Source organism: Chiloscyllium plagiosum, unplaced genomic scaffold (genome assembly GCF_037043375.1).
Source record: "Chiloscyllium plagiosum isolate Xiang-an unplaced genomic scaffold, Cpla_swu_hap1 HiC_scaffold_2, whole genome shotgun sequence".
NCBI classification, from domain to species: Eukaryota; Metazoa; Chordata; class Chondrichthyes; order Orectolobiformes; family Hemiscylliidae; genus Chiloscyllium; species Chiloscyllium plagiosum.
In genome coordinates this window covers 75,753,188-75,778,095 of record NW_028270140.1, presented here as the reverse complement: position 1 = coordinate 75,778,095, position 24,908 = coordinate 75,753,188, and the positions used below count along the sequence as shown (strand labels likewise).

Here is a 24,908-nt window from a genome sequence, read left to right as displayed (position 1 = left end):
GGTCCAACTCGTCCATGCTGACCAGATATCCTAAATAAATATAGACCCATTTGCCAGCATTTAGCCCATATCGCTCTAAACCCTTCCTATTTGTGTACGCATCCAGATGCCTTTTAAGTGTAGTAGCAGTAGCCTCCACCACTTCCTCTGGCAATTCATTCCATACACTTAGCACCCTCTGCTGTCACCTTAAACCTATGCCCTCTAGTTTTGGATTTTCCACACAGGGTAAAAGATCTTGTCTACTTGTCCTAGCCAGGCCTATCATGATTTTATAAACATCTATAAGTTCACCACTCAACCTCCAACATTCCAGGGAAAATAACCCTCGTATATTCAGCTATAGCTCAAACTTTCCAATCCTGGCAATATCCTTGTAAATCTTTTTTGAACCCTTTCAAGTTTCACAACATCCTTCTGAAAGCAGGGAGACCAGAATTGCATGCAGTATTTCAATAATAGCCTAGCAGCTGTAGAGGACATTGGCAACGTGACCACTCAACTCCTATAAGCAATGCACTGACCAATAATGGCAAGCATACCAAACGCCGCCTATTCTATCCTATTTACCTGTGACTCCACTTTCAAGGAACTATGAACCTGTATTCTAAGATCTTTGTTCAGCAACACTCCCCAGCACTTTACCACTAAGTGTATAAGTCCTGCCCTGATTTGCCTTTCCAAAATGCCGCACCTCTCGTTTGTCAAAATTAAACTCAGCCTCGGCCCATTGGCCAATCGGGTCAAGATCCAGTTGTACTCTGAGGTAACTTTCTTTGCTGTCTCTTAATTTTAATTTGTTTATTAATTTTAAAATTTGTTTTCAAAATTGTATTACTTCTATTCCTAGCAATGCCACAGAATAGAAATATTTCAGTGGCACTAGTTAGCCATATGAGGCAAGGTGGCTGACGTGGGAATAGGCTGGAAGCAATGTCTCTATTAACTTGGCGTGAAAGGGCCTGTCAGTGTGCCTGCTCTGCTGAAGGTATAGATTGCTATTTTGTTACAAGCTTCACTGATATACAAAAATTGTATTTCATAGGATGACAGCTGGCAGTGCCAGGGCAAAATAAAGCATTTCAACAGTGTGACAGGCGTAAACACTCTGCTGTCAGAAATAATAACAGACATGGAAATACTTGCACTCCTCTGGCATCACCAAGTCAGTATACCTTAAATTAGAGCCAATAACTCAACCACCTACTGCACTGGGTGTCACTTCCATTATTCACAAATCATTCCAATTGATTCAGTTGCCAAAGAGAACAGCTTCAGCATCATTGGATTAGGTATATTTGACCAAAGGCCAGACCTCATTTTTGTTTGGTTTTTTTATGCCTACAACCTCCAAAGCTTATTTACTATAAGAGTGATGGTAGACAAAAAGACTTCGAGGAATGGGAAAATCCTGCCAAGCTCCATCTACAAAGTGTTCATTCAGAAAGCTCAGTTTTCATCCATCTATCTGTCTTATGTGTATACTTATTTTTCAATGAACTTGTGACATTGATTTTTCTTTTAAGTTCTTGTTTAATTATTTTTCATTTTAACAGTGAAATTATATTGTAATTATGAATCATTTATAAATCCAAAAATCTACTTGAACAGTGACAATTAATTTTATAAATTTGCCTTATGACCCAAAATACAGTCTGCTGCAGATGCAGTGCCAGGATGAACATGACAGTAAATGATATCAATACATTTCATATCCATATGGCAAATGTTCATATATAATACTTTGCAAAAGACCAGCAATGATTTCTTTGTATCAGTTGGTTATGGCCTTTTATGAGCCTATTATAAAAGCTGGGATTTAATTCTCATGGGATTCATATTTCTCCTTTCCAATATGTTGCACCGTCTTCTGTAAAATCAATCATTGTGGTGGTTGTTAAATTTTGGATTGTCACTGACAACGTGTTACTCCTCTGCTGCAAGATAAACCTTCTGCATAGCTCATTGTGGTATGAGACCCATCTGATACAGTTGCTGCTAAATTGTATTTCTGGTGTGGGTTGCTTGCTAGGTGTTGTAAAGGAAAACCACTTTATGGTCGAAAGGGAAGCAGCTCTTGCCTTAAACAAGATGTAGTTTGATGTAGATGACGGCAACTTGGTGTAGTTTATATTGGTATGTGAGACATTGTTGTTGAGACTGGAGGAGGTTTCAATTAGGTCCTATACCTTTTGAAATCCAAAGTTGTTGTTCTGCCGGAATCTATATGTAATGCATTCCACAGCACTAACCCTTTCAAACAATTGCATCCTTTAAGTGATGTTGATCTTTTAAGTGATCTAAAATCTGAAAATCCTGCAAACCTCATTAGATCAGGCAGCATTGTCACAGTCATACTGGACTAAAACTTTAATTCTTTCTCTCAACAGATGCTGCCAGACCTGTTGAGTTTCTACAGCACTTTGTATTTTTATTTCATGAAGTCAACAATTTTTTTCACAAGTCTACAGGATTGGAATATTCTTAGCACTTGGTCATAATGGCAGGGTGGGCATATGGCCTGCCGAGTGTACACCAAATCTCTAGGGAGTAATCCTATAGAGTGAATAATTTCCACTCCTATTCAAGGCTGTGGGATAATGTATTCCCTCAGTATTTAACTAGTTTTGTTCTGACACCATTCATAGTCTGTTCTTCCACTACCCTCCAAGGTAGTGACTTCCAGGTAATTATCAGATTTGACTTTTTTTTTTAAAAAACAGTTCTTCCATACTATCCACACTGCAATCTTTTGCCAAAACCTTATCTGTGAGCTGCAGTTCTTGTATCATCTAATGGAAACAGCTTTTCTATGTCTAACTGATTCAATCCTATCCTGTACACTTCTCACCAAGGTTCTTTTATTATTGAAGCTAAAATCAACTTAATTTTACATTGATGTTAGCTCTATTATTTTAAATGAGAAACGTAAAAAAACCAAGAATTTTTTGCAAAGATAATTTTCATCTTAAATGCATGAACAGAAGTGAAAGGTTGCTAGAAGAAGAATGTAGTCCTCTTTGTTCCACCATTGATTTCTTGATAACTTGGTCTAAAAAAGTAATTTGTGACAATGTTCTTATCTTGACAGGGCCGTGGAGGTTTGGGCTCCATCTACGTGTGGGCATCTGGTAATGGCGGCCGGAGCCGAGATCACTGTTCCTGCGATGGTTATACCAATAGCATCTATACAATCTCTATTAGTAGTACAGCTGAGAGTGGGAAGAAGCCTTGGTACTTGGAGGAATGCTCATCAACCCTTGCTACTACTTATAGCAGTGGAGAGTCTTATGATCGAAAAATAGTAAGTTTCTTTCTCTCCAACTCTTCCCTGAGCGCATCCTATTTCCATTTTCCAAATCTGTTCATTTGAAAGTTTAGATGTAGATTTGAAGATTGACCCACACTGTCGTAAGTAGTCTTGTGTTAGTTGTAATTTCTGCAGAATAAGATGCACCCAAGATTAGATTAGATTAGATTACTTACAGTGTGGAAACAGCCCTTCGGCCCAACAAGTCCACACCGACCTGCCGAAGCACACCCATCCATACCCCTCCATTTACCCCTCCATTTACCCCTAACACCACGGGCAATTTAGCATGGCCAATTCACCTAACCTGCACATTTTTGGACTGTGGGAGGAAACCGGAGCACCCGGAGGAAACCCACGCAGACACAGGGATCATGTGCAAACTCCACACAATCAGTCGCCTGAGGCGGGAATTGAACCCGGGTCTCTGGCACTGTGAGGCGGCAGTGCTAACCACTGTGTCACAGTGCCGCCCACATGTGGGGTATATTTTAGCTATAAAACAATTGACTAAATATATTGGCTGGCCACCTGATATTATCAGAAGGAAGCACAATCTATTTTGAGGATTGGGCTTCATTATCAATCTGACAACAAGCAATAGGCACAAAGAATGGTGACCCAATGCAGTTAAGTGCATGATCCTGCATAGCAATTGAAAGATCAGAGGTGAACTTAGCGAACAGTACTCCTCTAAAGTTTGAAAAAACACACAACACGAAGTTATAGCCCAACAGGTTTATTTGGAAGTCCAAGCTTTTGGAGTACTGCTCCTTCATCAGGTAGCTAGTGGGGCAGAAAGCTTGTACTTCCAAATAAACCTGTTGGACTATAACCTGGTGTGGTGTGATTTTTAACTTTTGTCCACCCCAATCTAAGACAGACACCACCTCATCATATCTAAATGTGGCTCTTAATCAATCCTGATGTTCATCACTCTATCATTGTTCACTTGTTTTCACCTGCCTTCAGGCCCCAAGTTCTGGAATTTACTTCCTAATCCTCTTTGTTTCTTTACCATTATTTTTCCCCTTTCAGGCATTCTTTAAATCTTGCCTCTTTGAGGTTTTTGATCACCTCCCTAATTGACTTGTATGGTGCAGTATCAAACCTTTGCTTTGCGTTGCCTCTGTCAAGTGCATTTGGACAGATGCCTTATCATATGAAAGGCAATATAGTTATAGAGTCATAGAATCATACAGCAAGGAAACAGGTCCTTCAGTCCAACTTATCCAATGCAGCTATGTTTCCCAAACTAAACTAGTCCCATTTGCTTCTGTTTGGCCCATATCCCAATAAACCTGTCCTATTCACGTACCTGCCCAAATGTCTTTTAAATGTGGTCGATGCAGGTTCGGTTACAATTTCCTCTGACAGTTCATTCCACATACGCACCATCCGATGCGTAAAAAAGTTACTGTTCAGGTCCCCTTTAAATCTTTCTCTCTTCCATGTTAAAAATATACCATGTGATTTTGAACTCTCTTATCCGAGGGAAAAGCCCTTGGCTATTCGCCTTTATCTATGCCCCTCCTGATTTTATAAACTTCTACAAGTTCACCCCCTGAACCTTCTATGCTTCAGTGAGAGAGACTCCCAGCCTATCCAGCCTCTCCTTTATAACTCAACCCCTCCAGTCCAAGCAACATCCTGCTCAATCTTTTGTGAACCCTCTCCAATTTAATAATGTCCTTTCTGTAGCAGACCTCTGTTGAAGTCTGATGAAACTATATCACGGGAAAAGAATTATTTCAATATTTCTTTATGCCCCATCTGTGTCTCAAAAGTGCTCTGCGCAATAAGTTAATTTAAAGGAGATGAATGATGTAGGTGATTGCGATGGTACTGAGAGGCCTTTCTGCCCTTTGGAATAGTGTTGGCTTTTTGCAAGATAAACTCAACTAGTCTCACTGCTCCTCTCCTTGTAGCACTGCAAATTTTACTACTTCAGGTGCTTAACCAATTCCCTTTTGAAAGCAGTAACAATTTCCAAACAATGATGCAAGAGCAAAGCATTCAGTATTGGCAGTAACAATAGGGGATATGAAATTTGATATTTACCAAGGTTCAAAATCATTCCAAAATGACCAAGATTTATAGATCCCTTTGTGCAAGGATACATGAGAAGAATTCCTAATTAAGTTGGAAAAGTTGCATCTTGTATCAGGACAAAACTACACAGCTTAATAGTTGAGCCCAGAACCAACTCTCAAGTGTGTTTGCTAAGTTGTTTCGAATTGTTTCTGTGAAATAATTTTTCTTTTTCCTTTAGTCAGTTATCTCAAAATGACATTAATTTCTCACTTGTATACAGTCCTGATATCCGATATTGCCCTTCAGTATCTAACTCGACTGAGATAATGTTGATGTGTGAGGTTTGCACAGAATGTCCGGTTTCTAACCCCATAACACTATCCTGAAGTCTCCATAAATTGGAGAGTAATCTCTTATAGACTTCCTCGGGATAGAAATCAGAGTATTTTTTAAAAAAAGTTACTTTCTTTCATTTTCTTTGAACACTTGTGCTTTAATGATAATAATGATCACAATGAGGGGAAAATGGCTATTTTATGGGACAACATTCAAAATCAGCCTGGCCAACTTTCAACCCCTGACTCGAGTGAAGAAGCTAACCATATGGCCTTTACCTCATACCTTGGCAGGAATAGACTAACCCAGCATGACTGGAAAATCAAAATTGTGTTCTTCATCTCGGGGGTTGGTTATTTGATGCTTTTACTCATTGAGCTACCAGGCGGCCTTCAATGGGGACCATTTTAAAGTTGTTATAACTACTCCATGTGTTTATTTTAACCTTTCCCCAAGTGTACACAATTGTACCTATTTTGGACTCTTACTACCCTAGCAGATTACTTGGCAGGTCTGAATAGGGACTATTTTGAAGAATCCCAGACTAATAAACTTGGTCTGCATATGCTGGCTGTATTGGAACATTTCTGTTGTGGTTATTAGAGCTGATCTCAGTAGGAACAATGCTTGGACATTGAGTTGATGATTCAGTAAAAGCTCATTTGGAGCAATGAAGCCCAATAGCGCACACATGCTGTGAGATTTTCCTTTAGGAAATTTAGTCTGTGGAACACAGGTTAAATTGCACTTATTCCTCTTGTCAGACAGGTTGACAAACATTTGTGCAAAAAAGCAGTGACCATAATTATTTGAATAACTTCTATTCAAGTGTTTGCACTATTCAAGGCCCTTTGTCTGGGCTTTGCCATGTAATTCAAACTACTTATAACTGACTGATCATGCAACTTAAATTCTTCCATAAATCTTGCGTTCTGCAGGTTCTGCCTTCATGAAAGTGCTTAGCTATTATTACCCCTTTTACTTTCCTCCTCCTCCACATTCTTGTTATCTTATCTCTTCTAAATGTATTGATACCTTACTGGATATACTTCTTCTAGTACCTCATCAGATGGCCATTACTATTGTTTGAAATGTTTGTACTATTAGGAACCAATGCTTTGACTAATGATTTTATTACTTGATCCAGGAGTGCTGGAGTCAATTAAAGTATCAATGCTGCTACTCCAGGTGAGGTAACTAACTCAGCAAAGGATTAGTGATTGAATGGGCCATCTTGTGGCACAGAGGTAGAATCCCTATTCCTGAACCAGGAGATCCAGGTTCAAGTCCAACTACTCCACAGGTCTAATAACATCTCTGAACAGTATGATTAGGAAAATAGGTTAGAGATTGGATGGGGAATCTTGCAATATAATGGTAGTGGCCACACCTCTGAGCCAGAAATGCTTGGGTTCAAGTCCCATCTGCTCCAGAGGTATGTCATAACATGTCTGACAGGTTGACTTAAATGACCTAAAACTAGGAATGGGGCTAGAGTTTGAGATGGTAATTTAACTGTTTAAAAAAATATAGAGATTGGATATAGCATTTCCCTAGTGTAATTACTTTACTTTATATCTAGGACATGAGAAACAGTCAGCAACAAATGTTTGACATGGTACCTACTCTGTGCAGCTAGGATTGTAATGTGAACAAGGCAGTAATACTAACACAAAAGGTTGGGTTGGGGTTGGCACTTGGAGGGAATGATGTTCTTTTTTTTCTCAAAAATATTGTGCTGACTTAGTCACTTGTAGAAATCAAAATTGAACCTTTTGATGACAGTTATACAGGGCAGTTAAGACATGTAAAGAAAAAAAAACATGCTAACGTACAGGTCAGGTGTACACCAGCATCAGACACTAACAAACATCCTATTTACCAGCAGAGTAACAAAGGGCTATGAACCTTTTATGATTCTATTTTCTGTTTTTATTTTTATCACCTTTTTAAATAACCGCTCCTCCTGAATTATTGCTTTGCGGTTGATATATTCAATTCAGGGATTGAATGCTATTCACCTCCATGAACTTGCATCACATTAAAAACATAGAGATGCACAAGTTGAGGTGCCAATCTTCCATTGTATTAAGTTATGTTAATTCAGCAGGTTGTGTAGAACAGAAAGAAACTATTTGGTTCTCGACGACTGCACCTGACTTTTGAAAGAGCTATGCAATTAATTCAACACACCTTCTCTTCCCCATCGTTAAATCTGAAATCTGTTCTGTGGTTACCAAACCTGCTTACTAATGGAAACTGTTACCAACCACATCCCACACACCTTGCTCACCCCTCCCTCAATCCCACCACTCCTCCCCCATCACCACCACTCCTCCCCCATCACCACCTATGTAATCAAGATTTTTCAATATTTTGAATATCTCTACTAAATCTCCTCAAAACCTGGTTTGCTACAAGGAGAACAATTCATGTTTTTCCACATACCAGAAATGTGGGATTTATGTTGCCATTCCAGTTAATCTCCTGCGCACCCTTTTTTAAATGTTGAGATGCTGATTCATACAGTTTTCTAAATTTTTATCAACTGAAGAGGGAATTCACCACTTGACTTCAACTTGAGTAATACCTCTGTCAAAAGTTTTGTTTCCTGCAGCATTCCCTGTAAAGTTAAGATTTTGTCATGTTAAAGCCTTTTTCAGTTTTGTCATACAATATCTGCCTTCAAGCCACGTGAGGAAAAACTAAAAACAAAATTTAGCATTCCAAAACTGGCTATCTGTAAACCTATTAGCAGAACAATTAGGTGTCAACATAACCTGTAACTGCAGGCCTGATCCCACAATCATTCATTGCTGGGAAACCAATACTGATTCAATGGAGTGTATTGTCTTAAAAGGCAGTACTGCTAAGTGACACTATTTGACGGAATAGCTTTTGTCTTAAATACCAAATTCAGCAGGCTATAGACAGAGCTAAGCAATTGGTTCATTAAACTCTCCTAGTGGAGTCCATATCCATCAATCCTCCTTTGTACATAGTGCATCAAAGTTTACCATCAACAGATGGCAAATCGTCACAGCTTCATTATTAAGAAGGGCAAGTGTCGCAGAATCATAGGAAGAATATTAAACGTAATAGGGTTGCTAAGTTACACATCATTGTAACTTGGCCATTTATTAGCGTTACACACACATCCTGAATTCCTTAGCGAGCTCCAATAGAGAAGCACCATTGTCATAAGAAATCTCAGTGAACAAGGAAAAGAGCCACCAATGCCACCTCAGCAAATTTGCATAACCTTTTGATGCCGTTTTAATAGCGTCAAAAAAAATCTGTTATAAAAGCTGTATGATGTTTAATCAGTCTTTGTGCTTTGAATAGTTAATCTGAAAATTAAGATATAATCAGTTTGTTATTGTTCATGTCAGCCTAAAATGCAGAGTCAGCAATTAATCTAGTTAGAACACAACTGTATTTGTAGAGAGGGAATTAGTTTAGCTCAGTTGACTTGATTGTCGGTTTGCAGAGCAGTGTGATACCAACAGCATGGATTCAATCCCCCATTAAGTTTTGTACAGTGACATTTGTGGTTACTGTAATGTTTAAATTATATATTTGTTTTATTTCTTCATTTTGCACTCCTTTGAGCACAAGCATGTTGTTAATACTAATAGAAAATTTTTATGCCTCCATCAATTTCCCCCTTTAGTGGTTTAAAAAAAAATTCCATAACTCTGCTTTTTTTCCAATATTCCTTCCCTGCAGGAGCCATGTTACAACCAGTGAAATTAGGAAGAGGGCAGTGTATGGAACTCCATACCCTACCTCTCTTGCGCTGTGTTGTTTGATCACCTGAAATTGTGCATAGTTTTCAAATTGATAGTTTACTTTAGGCTATGTCAAAAATACCAAATTTGTTTACACCCTACTGGATGAGAATTATTATTTAAATTACTGCAGCTATAGATTTATTTGGTGTAGAAAATGTAACAGGGAATTGTTTCATTAAATTATTTTGGACAATTTTTTTTCAGATCACAACTGACCTCAGGCAGCGATGTACAGATAGTCACACTGGAACATCTGCTTCGGCACCAATGGCTGCTGGGATTATTGCACTGGCACTGGAAGCAAAGTAAGCTCCAGTTCATTTCAAGACCACTTCTGTTAAATGGTTCCTCTGTGAATTTAATGAAAGCTGACAAGCTCAACTGAATTAACTTAATTAGATAAATTTTAAACACCTTCATCTTAATCATTTTCACAAGAACTCTTTTGGCATGCCTAAGATATTTTCAAGCTACTATATTTATGCTGTGAGCTGTGATGAGTGGAATTGGCTGAGTACATGGATATATTTGATTTAATTGAGAGGCTACTCCACCCAAGAAAATTAGACCACTGCTGAAGATCAACGCCATAAGAGAGACAGGGTTTCACAATTATTTTAGGTTTTGCTGTTGAAGAACGCTACAAGGAACCTGATGTATGTACTAATGATTATTTTTGCTTTTGTGCATTTACCAAGCAAGACCTGTGTAGTTATTTGTTCAACTGGGCGTCTAGCCAAACCAACAGGTAAATAGAGCCAAATTTCTCAAATAGACTCATACAGTTAGTTAATTCTCTCTTCACTAAAAGCTGCTGTATTCAAAAAGCATTGGATTTATCAAGTTTACTTCAGACTGTTTTTAAAAAAATGTTTTAATCTTATTTAAAGTGTCTTTATGAAAGAGTTTCCACATGAAGTATTGGGGTCATGGAAGAATTTGGCAGTGTGGGGCTATCTGCTGAATTGTTTAAAGCCTTTCTTTGACCTGGGTTGTCATGCACTTTGAATTGGGGGAAAAAATGCTGATTTAATCACTGCTTGAACTCTAGCTGGCACATGAGAAAAGCAAATGTGTTCTGAGATGGACTATTGGCAGGTGAATTGTTTGTGCATGAATCCAGTACAGATTATGTAACGGTTGTAATAGCACTGTAATTTATGCAGGCATGCTTTTCTGAATCCAAAAGATCATAGTGTGACATCACCTTTCCCAGCTGAAATATGATGTTAATTTTCTCTTGTGTTTCTTGGCTAGACTTTTTTTTAAAAGCTCCACTCTCTTCCCACCCTACCATTTTGTTTTAAAGTTTATTTCTGAAGTTGCTTGATGAAGGGTTTATTATCCTCTGCATGCCCAATTAACCATTGCCATGCAATCTACTTCTACTGATTTGTATTGAAAAAGTGCTTTTTCTCCTGTTTGATTTGCTCTAATAAATGCAGCAATTATCCTTCCCATTTCCAGAGGACTCTGCTATAAAGACTTTTGTTTGGAAGATCAGTTTTTCTGTTTATAATCACAGAATGATAAAACAAAATTGCAGCATTACGAGGCCACTTGGACTGTCATCTCTATGCTGGCTGATGAATAGCCATCCAATCTAATTCTACTTGCCAGCTCTGTAGCCTTGAAGGTTACAGCACATGGTGTATACTCAAATATTTGTTTAAGATTTCCAGTAGTCTTTCACGCAGAGTTCTGGTTTGCCACTGTCCTCTGGATGAAGAAATTTCTCCTCAAGTCATCTCTGAACTTAATGACTCTTCTGTTAAATCTGTGCCTCATGGTGATCGATTCCCAAAGCATGGGGAGTAGGGCCTTCCTTGCCATTCTGTCTAGACTGTTCATAATTTTACGCACTTCAGTTAGCTCTTCTTTTGTCCTCCTCTATTCTAATGAAGAAAGCATGATCCTATAAATAATCTTTCCTTGTTAACTAAAATTCTCCAGTTCAGTTAACAGTTTTGTAAATTTTTTCTGTGCCCTCAATGTAATCATGAATTTCCTGTTGTGCATTTACATGAATTGAATGCAGTACTCCAGCTGTAGCCTGACCACTGTTTCATACAATTCCAAAATAACCTCCCAGCTTTCATATTCTGTGCCTCAATTAATAAAATCAAATATCCTGTGTACCTTTTTGACAACTTTATGTTCCTGTCCAGCACACTTTCAGGGATGTATGGACATGTGCCCTGAAGTTCCTCTATACTTTTCATGATCCAACCTGCCTTGTTAGCTTCCCTTCATTATGTTACCCCTCACCTTTTTTACATGCAGTTGCAAGCACTTATTTGTAATGCCATATGTTTGTTCAGCATGATTGCTTGATGGTAGTCATTTTTAATCATATTTTCATATAAAGAAATGATTTCAAACCAAACTTATGGACTCAACAACAGTCCAGTTGTATTACCGAAGACTTTTGTGCTGGGCTCACTATTGTTTGTCATTTGTATAAACGATTTGGATGAGAATATAGGAGGCATGGTTTGTTAGTTAGTGATGCCACTGAAATTGTCGGTGTAGTGGACAGCGAAGAAAGTGATCTCGTACAATGAGATTTTGAGAGGCTGGATCAGTGGGCCAAGGAGTGGCAGGTAGTGTTTACTTTAGATAAGTGAGCAGTGTTGCACTTTGGTAAGACCAATCAGGGCAGGACTTACACAGTTAAAGATAGAGCCCTAGGAGTGTTGTCAAACAGAGACCTAGGGGTACAGGTACATAGTTTGTTGAAAGTGGCATCACGGGTAGACAAGGTGGTGAAGGAAGCATTCTGCACATTTGCCTTCATCGGTAGAACATTGAGTGTAGGAATTGGAACATTACATTACGGCTGTACAAGATATTGGTGAGACCACACTTGGAATACTGCATACAATTCTGGTTGGCTTGCTATAGGAAGAATGTTATTAAACTGGAAAGGGTACAAATGATATACATGGATGTTACTGAGACTGGATGGTTTGAGTTAGAGAGGCTGGGATTTTTTCCTCTGAGTTGTAGGATGCTGAGGTTTATAAAATCAAAAGGGACATAGACAAGGTGAAGAGCCAAAGTCTCTCGCCTAGCGTAGGGGAATCCAAAACTAGAGGGCTTACATTTAAGGTGAGAGGGGAAAGATTTAAAAGGGACCTGGGGGCAACTTGTTCACACAGAAGGTGATACATATATTGTATAAACAGCCAGTAGAAGGGGTAGAGGTGAGTACAATTACAACATTTAAAAAGATATTGGACAAGTACAAGAATGGGGAATATTTAAAGGGATATGAGGCAAACATAGGCAAATAGGAATAGTTCAGTTTAGGAAACCTGGTCAATGTGGATGAGTTGGACGGAAGGGTCTGTTTCTGTGCTGAGACACTCACTCTCTCTATAAGTAGCTGCAGCACTAAATAAGATGATCCAATCCAGCTATACAACGCAAGCATTCACTCGGCAATTTGAAAATTGCTCAGGTATAGCCTGTCCACAAAAAAGGCAGAATAAATTTAACTTGACCTATTGCTTTCCCATCAGTCTGTCCTCAATCATCAAAGTGCTAGAAGGTGCTATCAACAGTGGCATCAAATGGGCCCTGCTCACCAGTAATGTGTTCATTGATGTTTAGGTTGGGCTCCAGCAGGACCACTCAGTTGGACACTTCATTAAAGTCTTGGTCCAAATGTGAAAGGAGGCGAAGGACGGATGCAATAGTGGGACCAAGAGGTGCAGTGTCTGCGGTGCTAAGCACTTAGTTGCAGCAGTCACATAATTACTGTGACTACAAGGGTAGAGTCGAGGCTGGAAAGTTTATGACAAATAACTCTAAAGCCTGTCTAATATGGGCACATTAGAAGTTGGGAGTGTGATGGAATACTTCATAGATATCTGGATGTGTGCAGCTCCACCAAACCTTGAGGCTTAACGTCACCCAGGACAAAACAAAGCACTTAATATCTTAGAAATTCACTCTTTCCACCCTGGTCCACATTGACAGCATTGTGTTCCACCCATAAGATGCACTGTTGCAGCTTGTTCATGTTTATTTTCGACAAAGCTATACTTCTGAACCGAGCAAGCTAATAGTTTCATCAATACGCCTTCACTCCAATTTTCCCTATAGGTCATGGACCATCTTGACAATGGAATATAATGGTGTTTCTTCTCTGTCACTGGATCACAATCCTGGAACAGATCTAACAGCAGTGTGGGTCAATCCTACATCACCCAACCTGCAGCAATTCCAAATGGTAGCTTATCACCATCTCTCTGTGCCCCTAAGATTAGATTAGATTAGATTAGATTCCCTACAGTGTGGAAACAGGCCCTTCGGCCCAACAAGTCCACACCGACCCGCCGAAGCGTAACCCACCCAGACCCATTCTCCTACTATTACCCCTTCACCTAACACTACGGGCAATTTGGTGTGGCCAATTCACCTGACCTGCACATTTTTGGATTGTGGGAGGAAACCGGAGCACCTGGAGGAAACCCACGCAGACACTGGGAGAATGTGCAAACTCCACACAGAGAGTCGCCTGAGGCGGGAATTGAACCCAGGTCTCTGGCGCTGCGAGGCAGCAGTGCTAACCACTGTGCCACCGTGCTGCCCACAAAGATGAATATTTAAAACCTAAATCCCATTCACATTTCAATTCTGTACTGAATGAGCTACGTTATCTCCCAAATGATCAATGCTTTTTTGAAACCAAAATAAATTAGGTTGCTTTCTGCTTCCCATCTTTGTAACATCCTCAAGCCCATTCACCCTCCAATATGTGTAACCTCCAATTCTAGCTCCTTGGAATTCCAGGTTTTTATAACTTTTCACTGGTAGCTGTGATTTCAATTGCTTGCAGCATAAACTATGGAATTCCCTTTCTAAACCTCTCCAATGCTCTACCTCTCCTCATTTGGTCTCTTTGACTAAACCTTTGATCATTTGTACTAATGCATCCTTCTGTGTCTCAGTATCAAATTCTGTTTAATAATATCTGCATGAAATGCTATGCAACAGTTCGTGCACCTAAAAATTGATGTTTGCAGCTTTGTTATTGTAGTAAAAATGTCCTTTTCATCAGTACTAAATATTTTTCCTTTGAATTATATTGCTAGAATCAAATGTGAGGCAGTGAAAAGGATTGCAAAGCTTACAATTCAAAATATTTTACTTTTGTCCAGCTCAAAGTTTGCTTCTTTGTTTAATATTGATGGCTAACTATTTTGTTATTGGGCTTGTCTTAAATACATTCTGTTCGTGGGAATGCAAACAATATATGTAGTCATAAATTAGATAGGCTGCAAAATTTTACAATAACCTTTGACATTTCTTAGACTGAGGCAAGGTCAGAGTAAATCGAACTTTTCTTTTTGAAAATATATTCCTTGTCATCTTGCTTCAACTTTACTTTATGGTGCTTCTTAGAGGACTTCTAATCCACCATCAGCTTTTAGTCAGCAAAATACCCCTCAGACAAGAGATTTAGTCTATTTTTTCCTTAAAATTATTAGTTGTCCAGCCAAAGAGACAGATTCTTTTGAGTTAACAGAATTCTATTTGGAATCTAATTAGTGAAAATAAATCTATCTTATACATATTCGTGATATATTAAAAAAAATAGTTATTACATTATCATGGTATTTTACTGTTTTGCTGTCTGTCTTGTGCAAGTGAAGTTGCTTGGTTCAAAGCCAATATTTCAATTTGGCAAGAGCACCTGGTTCACCATTCAAGAGAGGAATAGAATTTGTTGGCATGTGACGTATTACAATAGCACTATAGAAAGGAAAGATTCTTTATTGCAAACCCTGGATCTCACTACAGTAATCTAAAACTTTGCAGTTTAGTAAGGTTACATTCCCCCACCCGTTAAACCTTAGAATCAAATCGTACAAGCTACTTTGACCTCCTAACAGCAGGGCATGTATTGACATCATATAATATGAATGCCAGTGTATTGTATCTGCTTTTACCACCTACCCTAGCAGCATGTTCCAAGCACTTACCACACTTTGGGTGGGAAGGGGGAACTTGCCCCTCGCATTTCCTTTTAAACTTTCCCCCATTCCTTAAATCTATCCTGTAATACTTGCATTTCTACCATGGGAAAAACATTCTGACTATCCATGCATCAGCTTCCATCATTCAAGTGAAAGCAAACCAAGTTTGTTCGATCTCTGCTCACAGCTAATACCCTCCAAATGAGGCAACATCCTGGTAAACCTTTTCTGTACCCTCTCCAAAGCCTCCACATTCGTTTGGTAGTGTAGCAACCGAAACTGTACACAATATTCCAAATATAGCCTAACTAAAGTTTTGTACAGCTACAATATGACTTGACAATTTTTATGCTCTGTTCCCTGACCAATGAAGGCAAGCATGCCATAGGCGATCTAGACCACCTTACCCACTTGGGTTGCTGCTTTCAGAGAACTGTGTTTATCTGTACATCTAGATCTCTCTATACGTTAATGCTTCTAAGGGCTCTGCCATTTACTACATACTTCCCTCCTGCATTAGACCTTCCAAAATCCATCATCTCATGTTTTTCTGTATTAAATTCCATCTGCCATTTCTTGAACCAATTCTCCATTCTATCTATATCCTGCTGTATCCATTGGCAATCCTTCCCTCTACCAGTAGCTCCCCCAGTCTTTGTGCAAACCTACTAATCAGACCACCTCCATTCTCCTCCAAATCATTTGTATTATCTTACAGACAGCAGGGATCCTAGCATTGATCCCAGTGGAACACCACTAGTCACAAATCTTCAGGGAGCAAAACCACCTTCCATGCTACTCTGTTTCCTATGATCAAACCAGTTCTTTTTTTCCATCTTTCCAGATCACTCTGGATGCCATGTGGGGCCTTCATCTTCTGAATCAGCCTGCCATGAAGGACCTTCACAAAGATCTTGCTTAAGTTGATGTAGTGAAAATCCACCACTCTGCCCTCATCAATCATCTTTGTCACTACCTCACAAAACTCTATCAAGTTTGAGACATCATTTCCTTCTCATAAAACCAGGCTGTCTGTTGCTAATGCGTACATATTTTTCCAAATGTGAGTAAACCCTGTCCGTAAAAATCTTCTCCAGTAATTTCCCGACCAGTGATGAAAGGCTGACTGGCCTATAATTTCCAGATTATCCCTATTGCCCTTCTTGAGCATTGCCTATTCTCCACTCCTCTGGGACCTCTCCTTGACTAAAGAGGATACAAAGATTTCATAGAATGCCCAAGCAATTTTCTCCCTCGCTTTCCTCAGTATCTATGCTCTTATCCTTCTAGATAAAAGTCGTCATGGATTTAGAGGGTGCTATCTAAGGAACATTGAATTTTTGCAGTGTGTTTGTAAATAATATGTTGCTCCTACTGAACATCAATGTTGGAAGGAATGAATGTTTTTGGAAGTGGTGCCAACCAAGCCTAGATGGTCAAATGTAGAAACATGGAAAATAGGAGCAGGCCATGTAAGTCAATTGCCTCTTGAGCTTGCTGTGCCATTCAATATGGTAATGGCTAATCATTGTTGGAATAACATTTGTGAAGATATGAAACAAAAATTATAGTGCAAGGACTAGGGGACTTGCTTGATTTATTATGTGTGATGCACTTGCATGTTATACAGTGTAAGATAAAGATCAGATGTCAGTGCTTTGCACTTGCAATTCATTTGTATATTTGCACTCATCTACAAAGTTTTGCATTTGTACTCTCTCTAGCTCAGTTTTCAATGTGAAGGGTCTTATTTGCCTTTTTAAACAGGCTCATTTTTTTCCCCTGACATCATCAAAAAATTTTGTGTGAGAACAACAGTGTAATCTCTTGCTTCATTCTTTGTCAGGTTGTTGTGGACTGTCCATTATCAATTATTAGGTAGCTTTAGAATAATAATTAGATGATAAAACATGGATTCTCTGGCAACCCTGAGGAGGGAATGGTATTTATTCCAAGTTTAGTGCCCTCCCATGTTAATTATTGTACATTGGGGCACAATCAAAAGGATAAGAGTATACCTTTCCAGTTTCTTGAGCCTGTTGGTGTAATCAACAGTTAGAGATCTTACAAATGAATTTAATGAAGTGCAACAGTGGAGACCAGTGACTTGGGATATGTCTATATATTGCTGACTCCATAATTATTTTTGTATTTGGCCTTTCTAGTGTTTTGTTCTTGGGCAAATTGTTTACTTAGCTCATGTGCACATTATTTTGTGAAAATTGCTCTCCTCATCCAGATGGTAAAATTGTGAACTCATTTCAGTTATCTAAAATTTAGCTAATAGGATGAGATTAGTCATGTACAGGTTCCCCTAATACATGATTCTGCTCAGAGGGCAGCATTTACAGAACCAACAGATGTATAAATGTATTGTGAGGAGCTAGTGTCTTTTTATATAAGACTCTAGCAATGACAAGATTGGTGAAGAGCTTGATGCTGTGACATTTTCACAGGATGCGCTCATGCAGAACATGACCTTTTTTTATTCTGACTGTGTCCTAGGAAACTGTTTTCCTCCTAGGGGCTGTATTTGACCATTCAGTGCTAACTCTTGGTGTTGTAAACTGTTTCAATGCAGCTGTTCACATCTAAATACAGCTGGAAACACACAAGACCCCTATCTAACATGATTTTGTTTAAAAAGGACTTGTTTGTTTACATGAATTCAGCATGTCCACTGGTGTTTCTTAGCAACCAGAACTGCAACTTCCTATTACAGCCACTAGGAAGAATAACAAAGATAGAGAGAAGCGAGTGAAAGTGAAATAATGATTTGAAAGATTTTAAACCAATGTGTTTCAACTCCATAGTAGTCTGATCCAGTTAAATGTTTAATAATTGTAATTCACTTTTTAATACAGCCCGTGAAAGACTTGCATTCCAACAATTTCATTCCCATTGTTGTACTTTGAAATGCATTCCTTGTGTATTTCAAATCCATTGTTTCCCTTTATATGTGCAGATCATCAAATAATAATAGGAAATGAGCCCCAGTCCAGCCTATTCCAGCAGTTTGCTTTACACCCACCCATTTTATTTAAGAAAGAAAAGTATATGCATGTACTCTATTAAATGAAAAATATTGGGAGAACTTATTGATGTATGGATTTCTTTTACTAGTATGAAACACTGAATCAAATCAGCTTGAGACTGTGGTTGTCTGGCTCATTTGATATCCAATACTAAACATAACAAGGTTCCTTCTAGACTTACGTATTTCAGTTAAAAATAAATATTTGTCCTCTTTGACTTTACTTTATTTAAAATACATGTTATAATATGTGTTTTAGTAATCTGAATTGGAAAATAAAACATGGATTAGTTTGGATTAGATTAGATTCCCTACAGTGTGGAAACAGGCCCTTCGGCCCAACCAGTCCACACTGACCCTCCCAAGCGTAATCCACCCAGACCTGTTTCCCTCTGTCTAATGCACCTAGCACTATGGGCAATTTAGCATGGCCGATTCACCTAACCTGCACATCTTTGGACTGTGGGAGGAAACCGGAGCACCTGGAGGAAACCCACACAGACATTCGCCTGAGACTGGAACCGAACCTGGGACCCTGCTACTATGAGGCAGCAGTTCTAACCACTGAGCCGGTCCTTTTTAAGGGAATCTCTACAGTGTGGAAAGAGGCCCTTCAGCCCAACAAGACCACACTGACCCTCGGAAGAGTAACCCACCCAGATCCATTCCCCTAGATTTACCACTGACTAATGCACCTAACCTACACATTCCTGAACACTATGGGCAATTTAGCATGGCCAATTCACCTAACCTGCCCATCTTTGGATTGTGGGAGGAAACCCACGCAGACACGGTCAGGTGAATTGGCCATACTAAATTTCCCGTAGTGTTAGGTAAGGGGTAAATATAGGGGTATGGGTGGGTTACGCTTCGGCGGGTCGGTGTGGACTTGTTGGGCCGAAGGGCCTGTTTCCACACTGTAATGTAACCTAATCTAATGTGCAAACTCCACACGGACAGTTGCCTGAGGATGGAATCAAACCCAGGTCCCTGGCGTTGAGGCAGCAGTGCTAACCACTGAGTCACCGTGCCACCCCCTTCTGCCAATTCTGAGGAGAGAGTGGTATTTATTCCTACTTTAGTGCCCTCACGTTAATTATTGGCATTTAACTCTTATTTAGAACTAACTTGGATCATGAGTTCTGTCTGCTGAATTCAAGTTAGCTAATTCCACAAATGCTTAACTTTATAGAATTTAGATTTAAATAACGCATCCCATAGGAGAAGCTTCCTGGAAACGTTATCATTGCAATAGAAAAGCTTAAATGGGACGATTAAGTAATTTTATAATTTATTTAACAAATTAATGAGCAATATGCTATATGTCGATAAATATATAGCTTAAAAGCTATCAAAAGATGTATTATCAAATCTAATAACTCGTGAAAAATATCTAAGAACATCTAGGAATATCTTTAGAACAAGTAAGCATAAAATATCTAACAGCATCATAAGAATAGGAGATCCAGCAACATTTGCCCAGCCTAGTAAGCTGTCTTCTGGTGGGAGAGAATGACTTTTGAAAAGTATTTTGAGTTCCTAATATTTCTGAGATCTTAGTGAAAGGAGTTTTTAAAAATATTATTTTGAGCCCTGCTTTGCAAATAGGGAAGTCAACCCACCATAGAGCTTCCTCTCACTTGCATGTGATTCTGTATCATTTAACATTATTCCTTAACTTTTACTTAAAGATTCATTTGAATTTGAGCTTTCATCTAGTCCATTTGTTTATGTTTCATACTCCTTTCATTTCTCCCTTATTCTTTCAATCCTAAAGCTTTGAAGGAGTCTTTTATCAGTTAAGACGTTTCATTTTGTATCTAGATATTCCTTTCATCTCTCCCTTATTCTTTCATTCATAAAAGAATTATTTGCTAAAGATTTATCAGTAAAGATGTTTCACTTCTTTGTATTTAAGTGAGATCTTATCCTGGTTTCTAATAGTATTCATGCGATAAGAATCTTGCCATCCTTATCAGGTATCTTTCCGACAATTAAGTAGGTGCCCACCTTCAGGCGGTTCACGAAGGGGATGCCGACAGGACTTGTTATTTTGAAAGTAAACTTAGCAAAGTTCCTAATGAGCCAAACTGTCTGCCTGCCTCATTGAATTGAGTGACCCTGCTGGCCCTGGTCACATTTTCACCAAAATGTCCTACATCGGAAAACCAGCACAGTGTGCTGTTATGTAGAAATATAAGCAATAGGAGCAGGAATTTGCTACAGTCTGTGTTGGGATAGATACGCACACTGTGCTGTTAGGAAGGCATTTCTTGAATTTTAACCCAGTGTCAGTGAAAGAATATAGAAACATAGAAAATAGGAATAAGACATTGCGCCCTTTTGAGCCTATTCTGCCAATATGATCATTGATCATCATCCAACTCAGTACCTCACTTCTGCTTTCTCCCCATATCCTTATGATTCCTTTAGCCCTAAGAGTTATGTTTACCTCCTTCTTAAAAACATTCAGTATTTTGGCTTTAACTGATTTCTGTTATAGAGAATTTCACAGGCTCACTGGGTAAAGAAATTTATCCTCAGCTCTATCCTAAATGGCGTACCCCATATCATAGAACATAGAACATTGCAGCACAGTACAGGCCCTTCCGCCCTCGATGTTGCATCACCCTATGAAACCAATCTGAAGCCCATCTAACTTATACTATACCATTCTCATCCATATGTCTATCCAATGACCGTTTAAATGCCCTTAAAGTTGGTGAGTCTCCAACTGCTGCAGGCCGTGTGTTCCACACCCTTACTACTCCCTGACTAAAGAAACTACCTTTGACATCTGTCTTATATCTATCACCCTTCAATTTAAAGCTATGTCCCCTCATGCTAGCCATCACCGTCCTCTGAAAAAGGCTCTCCATGTCCATCTGATCTAACCCTCCGATTATCTTCAGTCTTAATTAAATCACCTGTCAACCTTGTTCTCTCTAATGAAAACAGCCTCAAGTCCCTCAGCCTTTCCTCATAAGACCTTTCCTCCATATCAGGCAACATCCTAGTAAATCTCCTCTGAACCCTTTCCAAAGCTTCCACATCCTTCTGATAATGCGGTGATAGAGCTGCACGCAATACTCTTAAGTGCAACGAAACCAGAGTTTTGACCAGCTGCGACATGATCTCATGTTTCCAAAACTCAATCCCTCTACTAATAAAAGCCAACACACCGTACGCCTTCTTAACAGCTCTATTAACCTGGATGGCAACTTTGAGGGACTTATGTAAATGGACACCGAGATCTCACTGCTCGTCTATACTACCAAGAATCTTACCATTTGTCCAGTACTCTACATTCCTGTTACTCCTAAGGTGAATCACTTCATACCTTTTTGCATTAAACTTTATTTGCCACCTCTCCACCCAGCTCTGCAGCTTATCTATGTCCCTCTGTAATCTACAACATCCTTCGGCACTATTCACAACTGTACCGACTTTAGTGTCATCCGCAAATTTACTAACCCATCCTTCTACGCCCTCATCCAGTTGTTTATTAAATGACAAACAGCAGTGCACCAAAAGTAGATCCTTCCGGTACCCCACTAGTAACTGAACTCCAGGATGACCATTTCCTATCAACCATCCCCCTCTGACTTCTTTCAACTAGCCAATATCTGATCCAAACTGTTAAATCACCCTCAATCCCATGCCTCCGTATTTTGTGCAATAGCCTATCATAGGGAACATAATCAAATGCCTTACTGAAATCCATATACACCACATCAATCGCTTTATCGTCATCCACTTGTTTGATCACCATCTCAAAGAACTCAATAAGGTTTGTGAGGCACAACCTACCCTTCACGAAACCGTGTTGACTGTCCCTAGTCAACGTAATCCCATTGAGATGATTTTAAATCATATTGGTTATAAGCTTCTCCAACACTTTACCCACAACTGAAGTAAGGCTGACTGGTCTACTCTCCTTCATGAATAAGGGGATATCATTTGCTATCCTTCAGTCTTCTGGCACTATTCCTGTAGACAATGACAACCAAAAAAAGTTAAAGTCAACGGCTCTGCAATCTCCTCCCTGGCTTCCCAGAGAATCCTTGGATAAATCCTATCCGGCCCAGGTATTTATCTATTTTTACACTTTTAACACCACCTTGTGAGCCTCAATCCTGTTTAGTCTAGTAGCCTGTGTCTCTGTATTCTCAACAACATTGTCTTTTTCCAGTGTGAATGCTGGACTCAAAACATCAACTCTGCTTTCTCTCCACACGTGCTGTTAGACCTGCTGAAATTCTCCAGCAATTTTAAATCCAGTGTGCGGTGGTAAGAGGGTGGAAATATCCATCAGACTAGTGATGTCATGACTCTGTGCCAAAGTCTAAATGTGCAGTTGGGTGTTAAGAATAAGGTTCCTCTACTTCCTACATTGTCTGTTATTATTTGCTGTCCAGCTTTATTCCCTTAGTGTGGTTAATTGAGTAAACATCATCTGTGAACCCCTGCCCACATTTATGGAAGGTTTTTAGATTACTTTTTTTTTAGATTACTTTTTACAGTGTGGAAACAGGCCCTTCGGCCCAACAAGTCCACACCGACCCGCCGAAGCGTAACCCACCCATACCCCTACATTTACCCCTTACCTAACACTACGGGCAATTTAGCATGGCCAATTCACCTGACCTGCACATCTTTGGACTGTGGGAGGAAACCGGAGCACCCAGAGGAAACCCACGTAGACACGGGGAGAACGTGCAAACTCCCACACAGTCAGTCGCCTGAGGCGGGAATTGAACCCGGGTCTCTCATGCTGCGAGGCAGCAGTGCTAACCACTGTGCCACCGTGCCGCCCACGGTATTTGAGATCAGGAGTGATGCACTAAAAATGTATCCTGTTCAAGTCAGCAAGTGGGACAACCTAAAAAACAAATCAAGCCACATTGGTCATCAAATGTGTTTATTATTGTACATGCAAAATTAGGTGGACTGTGGAACGTATTTCAATACTGAATACGCAAAAGAAAATGCCATTCAGAAACTTTCCCTGATTAATCAGCAGCCTAGCTCTTTTTTTTCTTTTTTATAAGAATTTAATTTGGCAAAGATTAATTGCTAATGGCCAGCAATGCAATCTTTGAGACTCATTGTGGATTATTTCCTTCTCAATTAACCTTAAAGCAAACAATGCAGTCGATTAGTTATAAGATTGGATCAGAGCCAGAGAGTCTGGGTTCAAGCCCAACCTGCCCTGGAGGTGTGTTAAAACATGTTTGAAAATGTTGATTGAAAATATCTGAAATGTTGCAGTGGACCTCTGGGATAACATCCTGGGGCTCTTGTAGTTTAGTTGCAGTCCCTACTTCTGGATCAGAAGTTCTGGGTTCAAGTCCCACCTGCCCAGAGGTGAGTTTGAACAGGATGATTAAAATGTTGAAAAGGTTGTAATTGCAGCATTAGGAGGATATTAATTTTCCTATAACTGTTTTGTGAATGTTAACCCTATAAAGTCTGTTCATATTTGAAATTGCAGGAAATTCAAAGCTGATTTCATATTTTAGTTTGCAACGTATTTGAATGGTTTGGTTTTAAAAGCTGGACTAAAGGTTGAAAAGCTTATTTAAAACTTAGTTGTCTCTTTCCTTCAGCCCTTACCTGAATTGGAGGGATGTGCAGCATATTATTGTGAGAACGTCACGCTCTGGCCATTTGAATGCTCCAGACTGGAAGAGTAATGCTGCTGGATACAGAGGTAAAATCAAATTATTAGAAAATTGCAGATTTTAGCTACTTGGAAACTAATTTTAACTAAAATAAATTGTGCTTTTTATGTAAATGCTGTTTCGTTACCCCAGCAAATCTTTAAGGATTTTAATCTGTTAATCTTAAAGCACCACTTTGGGAATCTCTGTGATGGCTGATAGCTGAGCAGATTTACACTCTTGCCAAATTATGAAAATTTGTAATAGTGTAACTGCTGTCGCTTAACTAAATTATAACTTTCAAACTATTTTAAAATCTACGTTTATTTAGTTGCTGTTTCTCAAATGATATGTCGTATTAATTCAACCTACTGAATTACGTAAACCATAAGCACAGTACTTGAGTGGCAGCCACAATGCACTCAATCTGCCTAGATGGAACTGCACTGCATCCAAGGTAAAGGTTACCACAAGAAATAGGCACAGGAGTAGGCCTTTTAGCCCTTTGAACCTGCTCCATTATTCAGTAGGATCCTAGCTGATCTTACATCCCTCACATCCAATTTCGTGCCTTTTCCCCCATCACCCTTGATTTTCCCTACTAATCAAGAATTTATCCATCTCAACCTTAAAAACACATAATAATGCTGCCCTTGCAGTTCTCTGTGGCAAGAAGTTCCAGTAAGAAAGTCCTCCTTATCTCAGTTTTAAATTGTTGGATCTTTATTCTGAGACTCTGTCCTCTTGCCC

General features: G+C 39.2%; 1 protein-coding gene across 4 annotated transcripts in view; it reads left to right on the top strand.

Moving 5' to 3' along the window:
- Positions 1 to 24,908, top strand: part of pcsk5b (proprotein convertase subtilisin/kexin type 5b) — a 371,873-nt gene that overhangs the window by 152,477 nt on the left and 194,488 nt on the right. For all 4 annotated transcript variants that reach the window (XM_043712351.2, XM_043712341.2, XM_043712369.2 and 1 more), the window contains exons 8-10: positions 3,092 to 3,304; positions 9,679 to 9,779; positions 24,105 to 24,208. In XM_043712351.2, the coding sequence (XP_043568286.1) occupies positions 3,092 to 3,304; positions 9,679 to 9,779; positions 24,105 to 24,208 (418 nt within the window). The remainder of the gene's footprint in view (positions 1 to 3,091; positions 3,305 to 9,678; positions 9,780 to 24,104; positions 24,209 to 24,908) is intronic.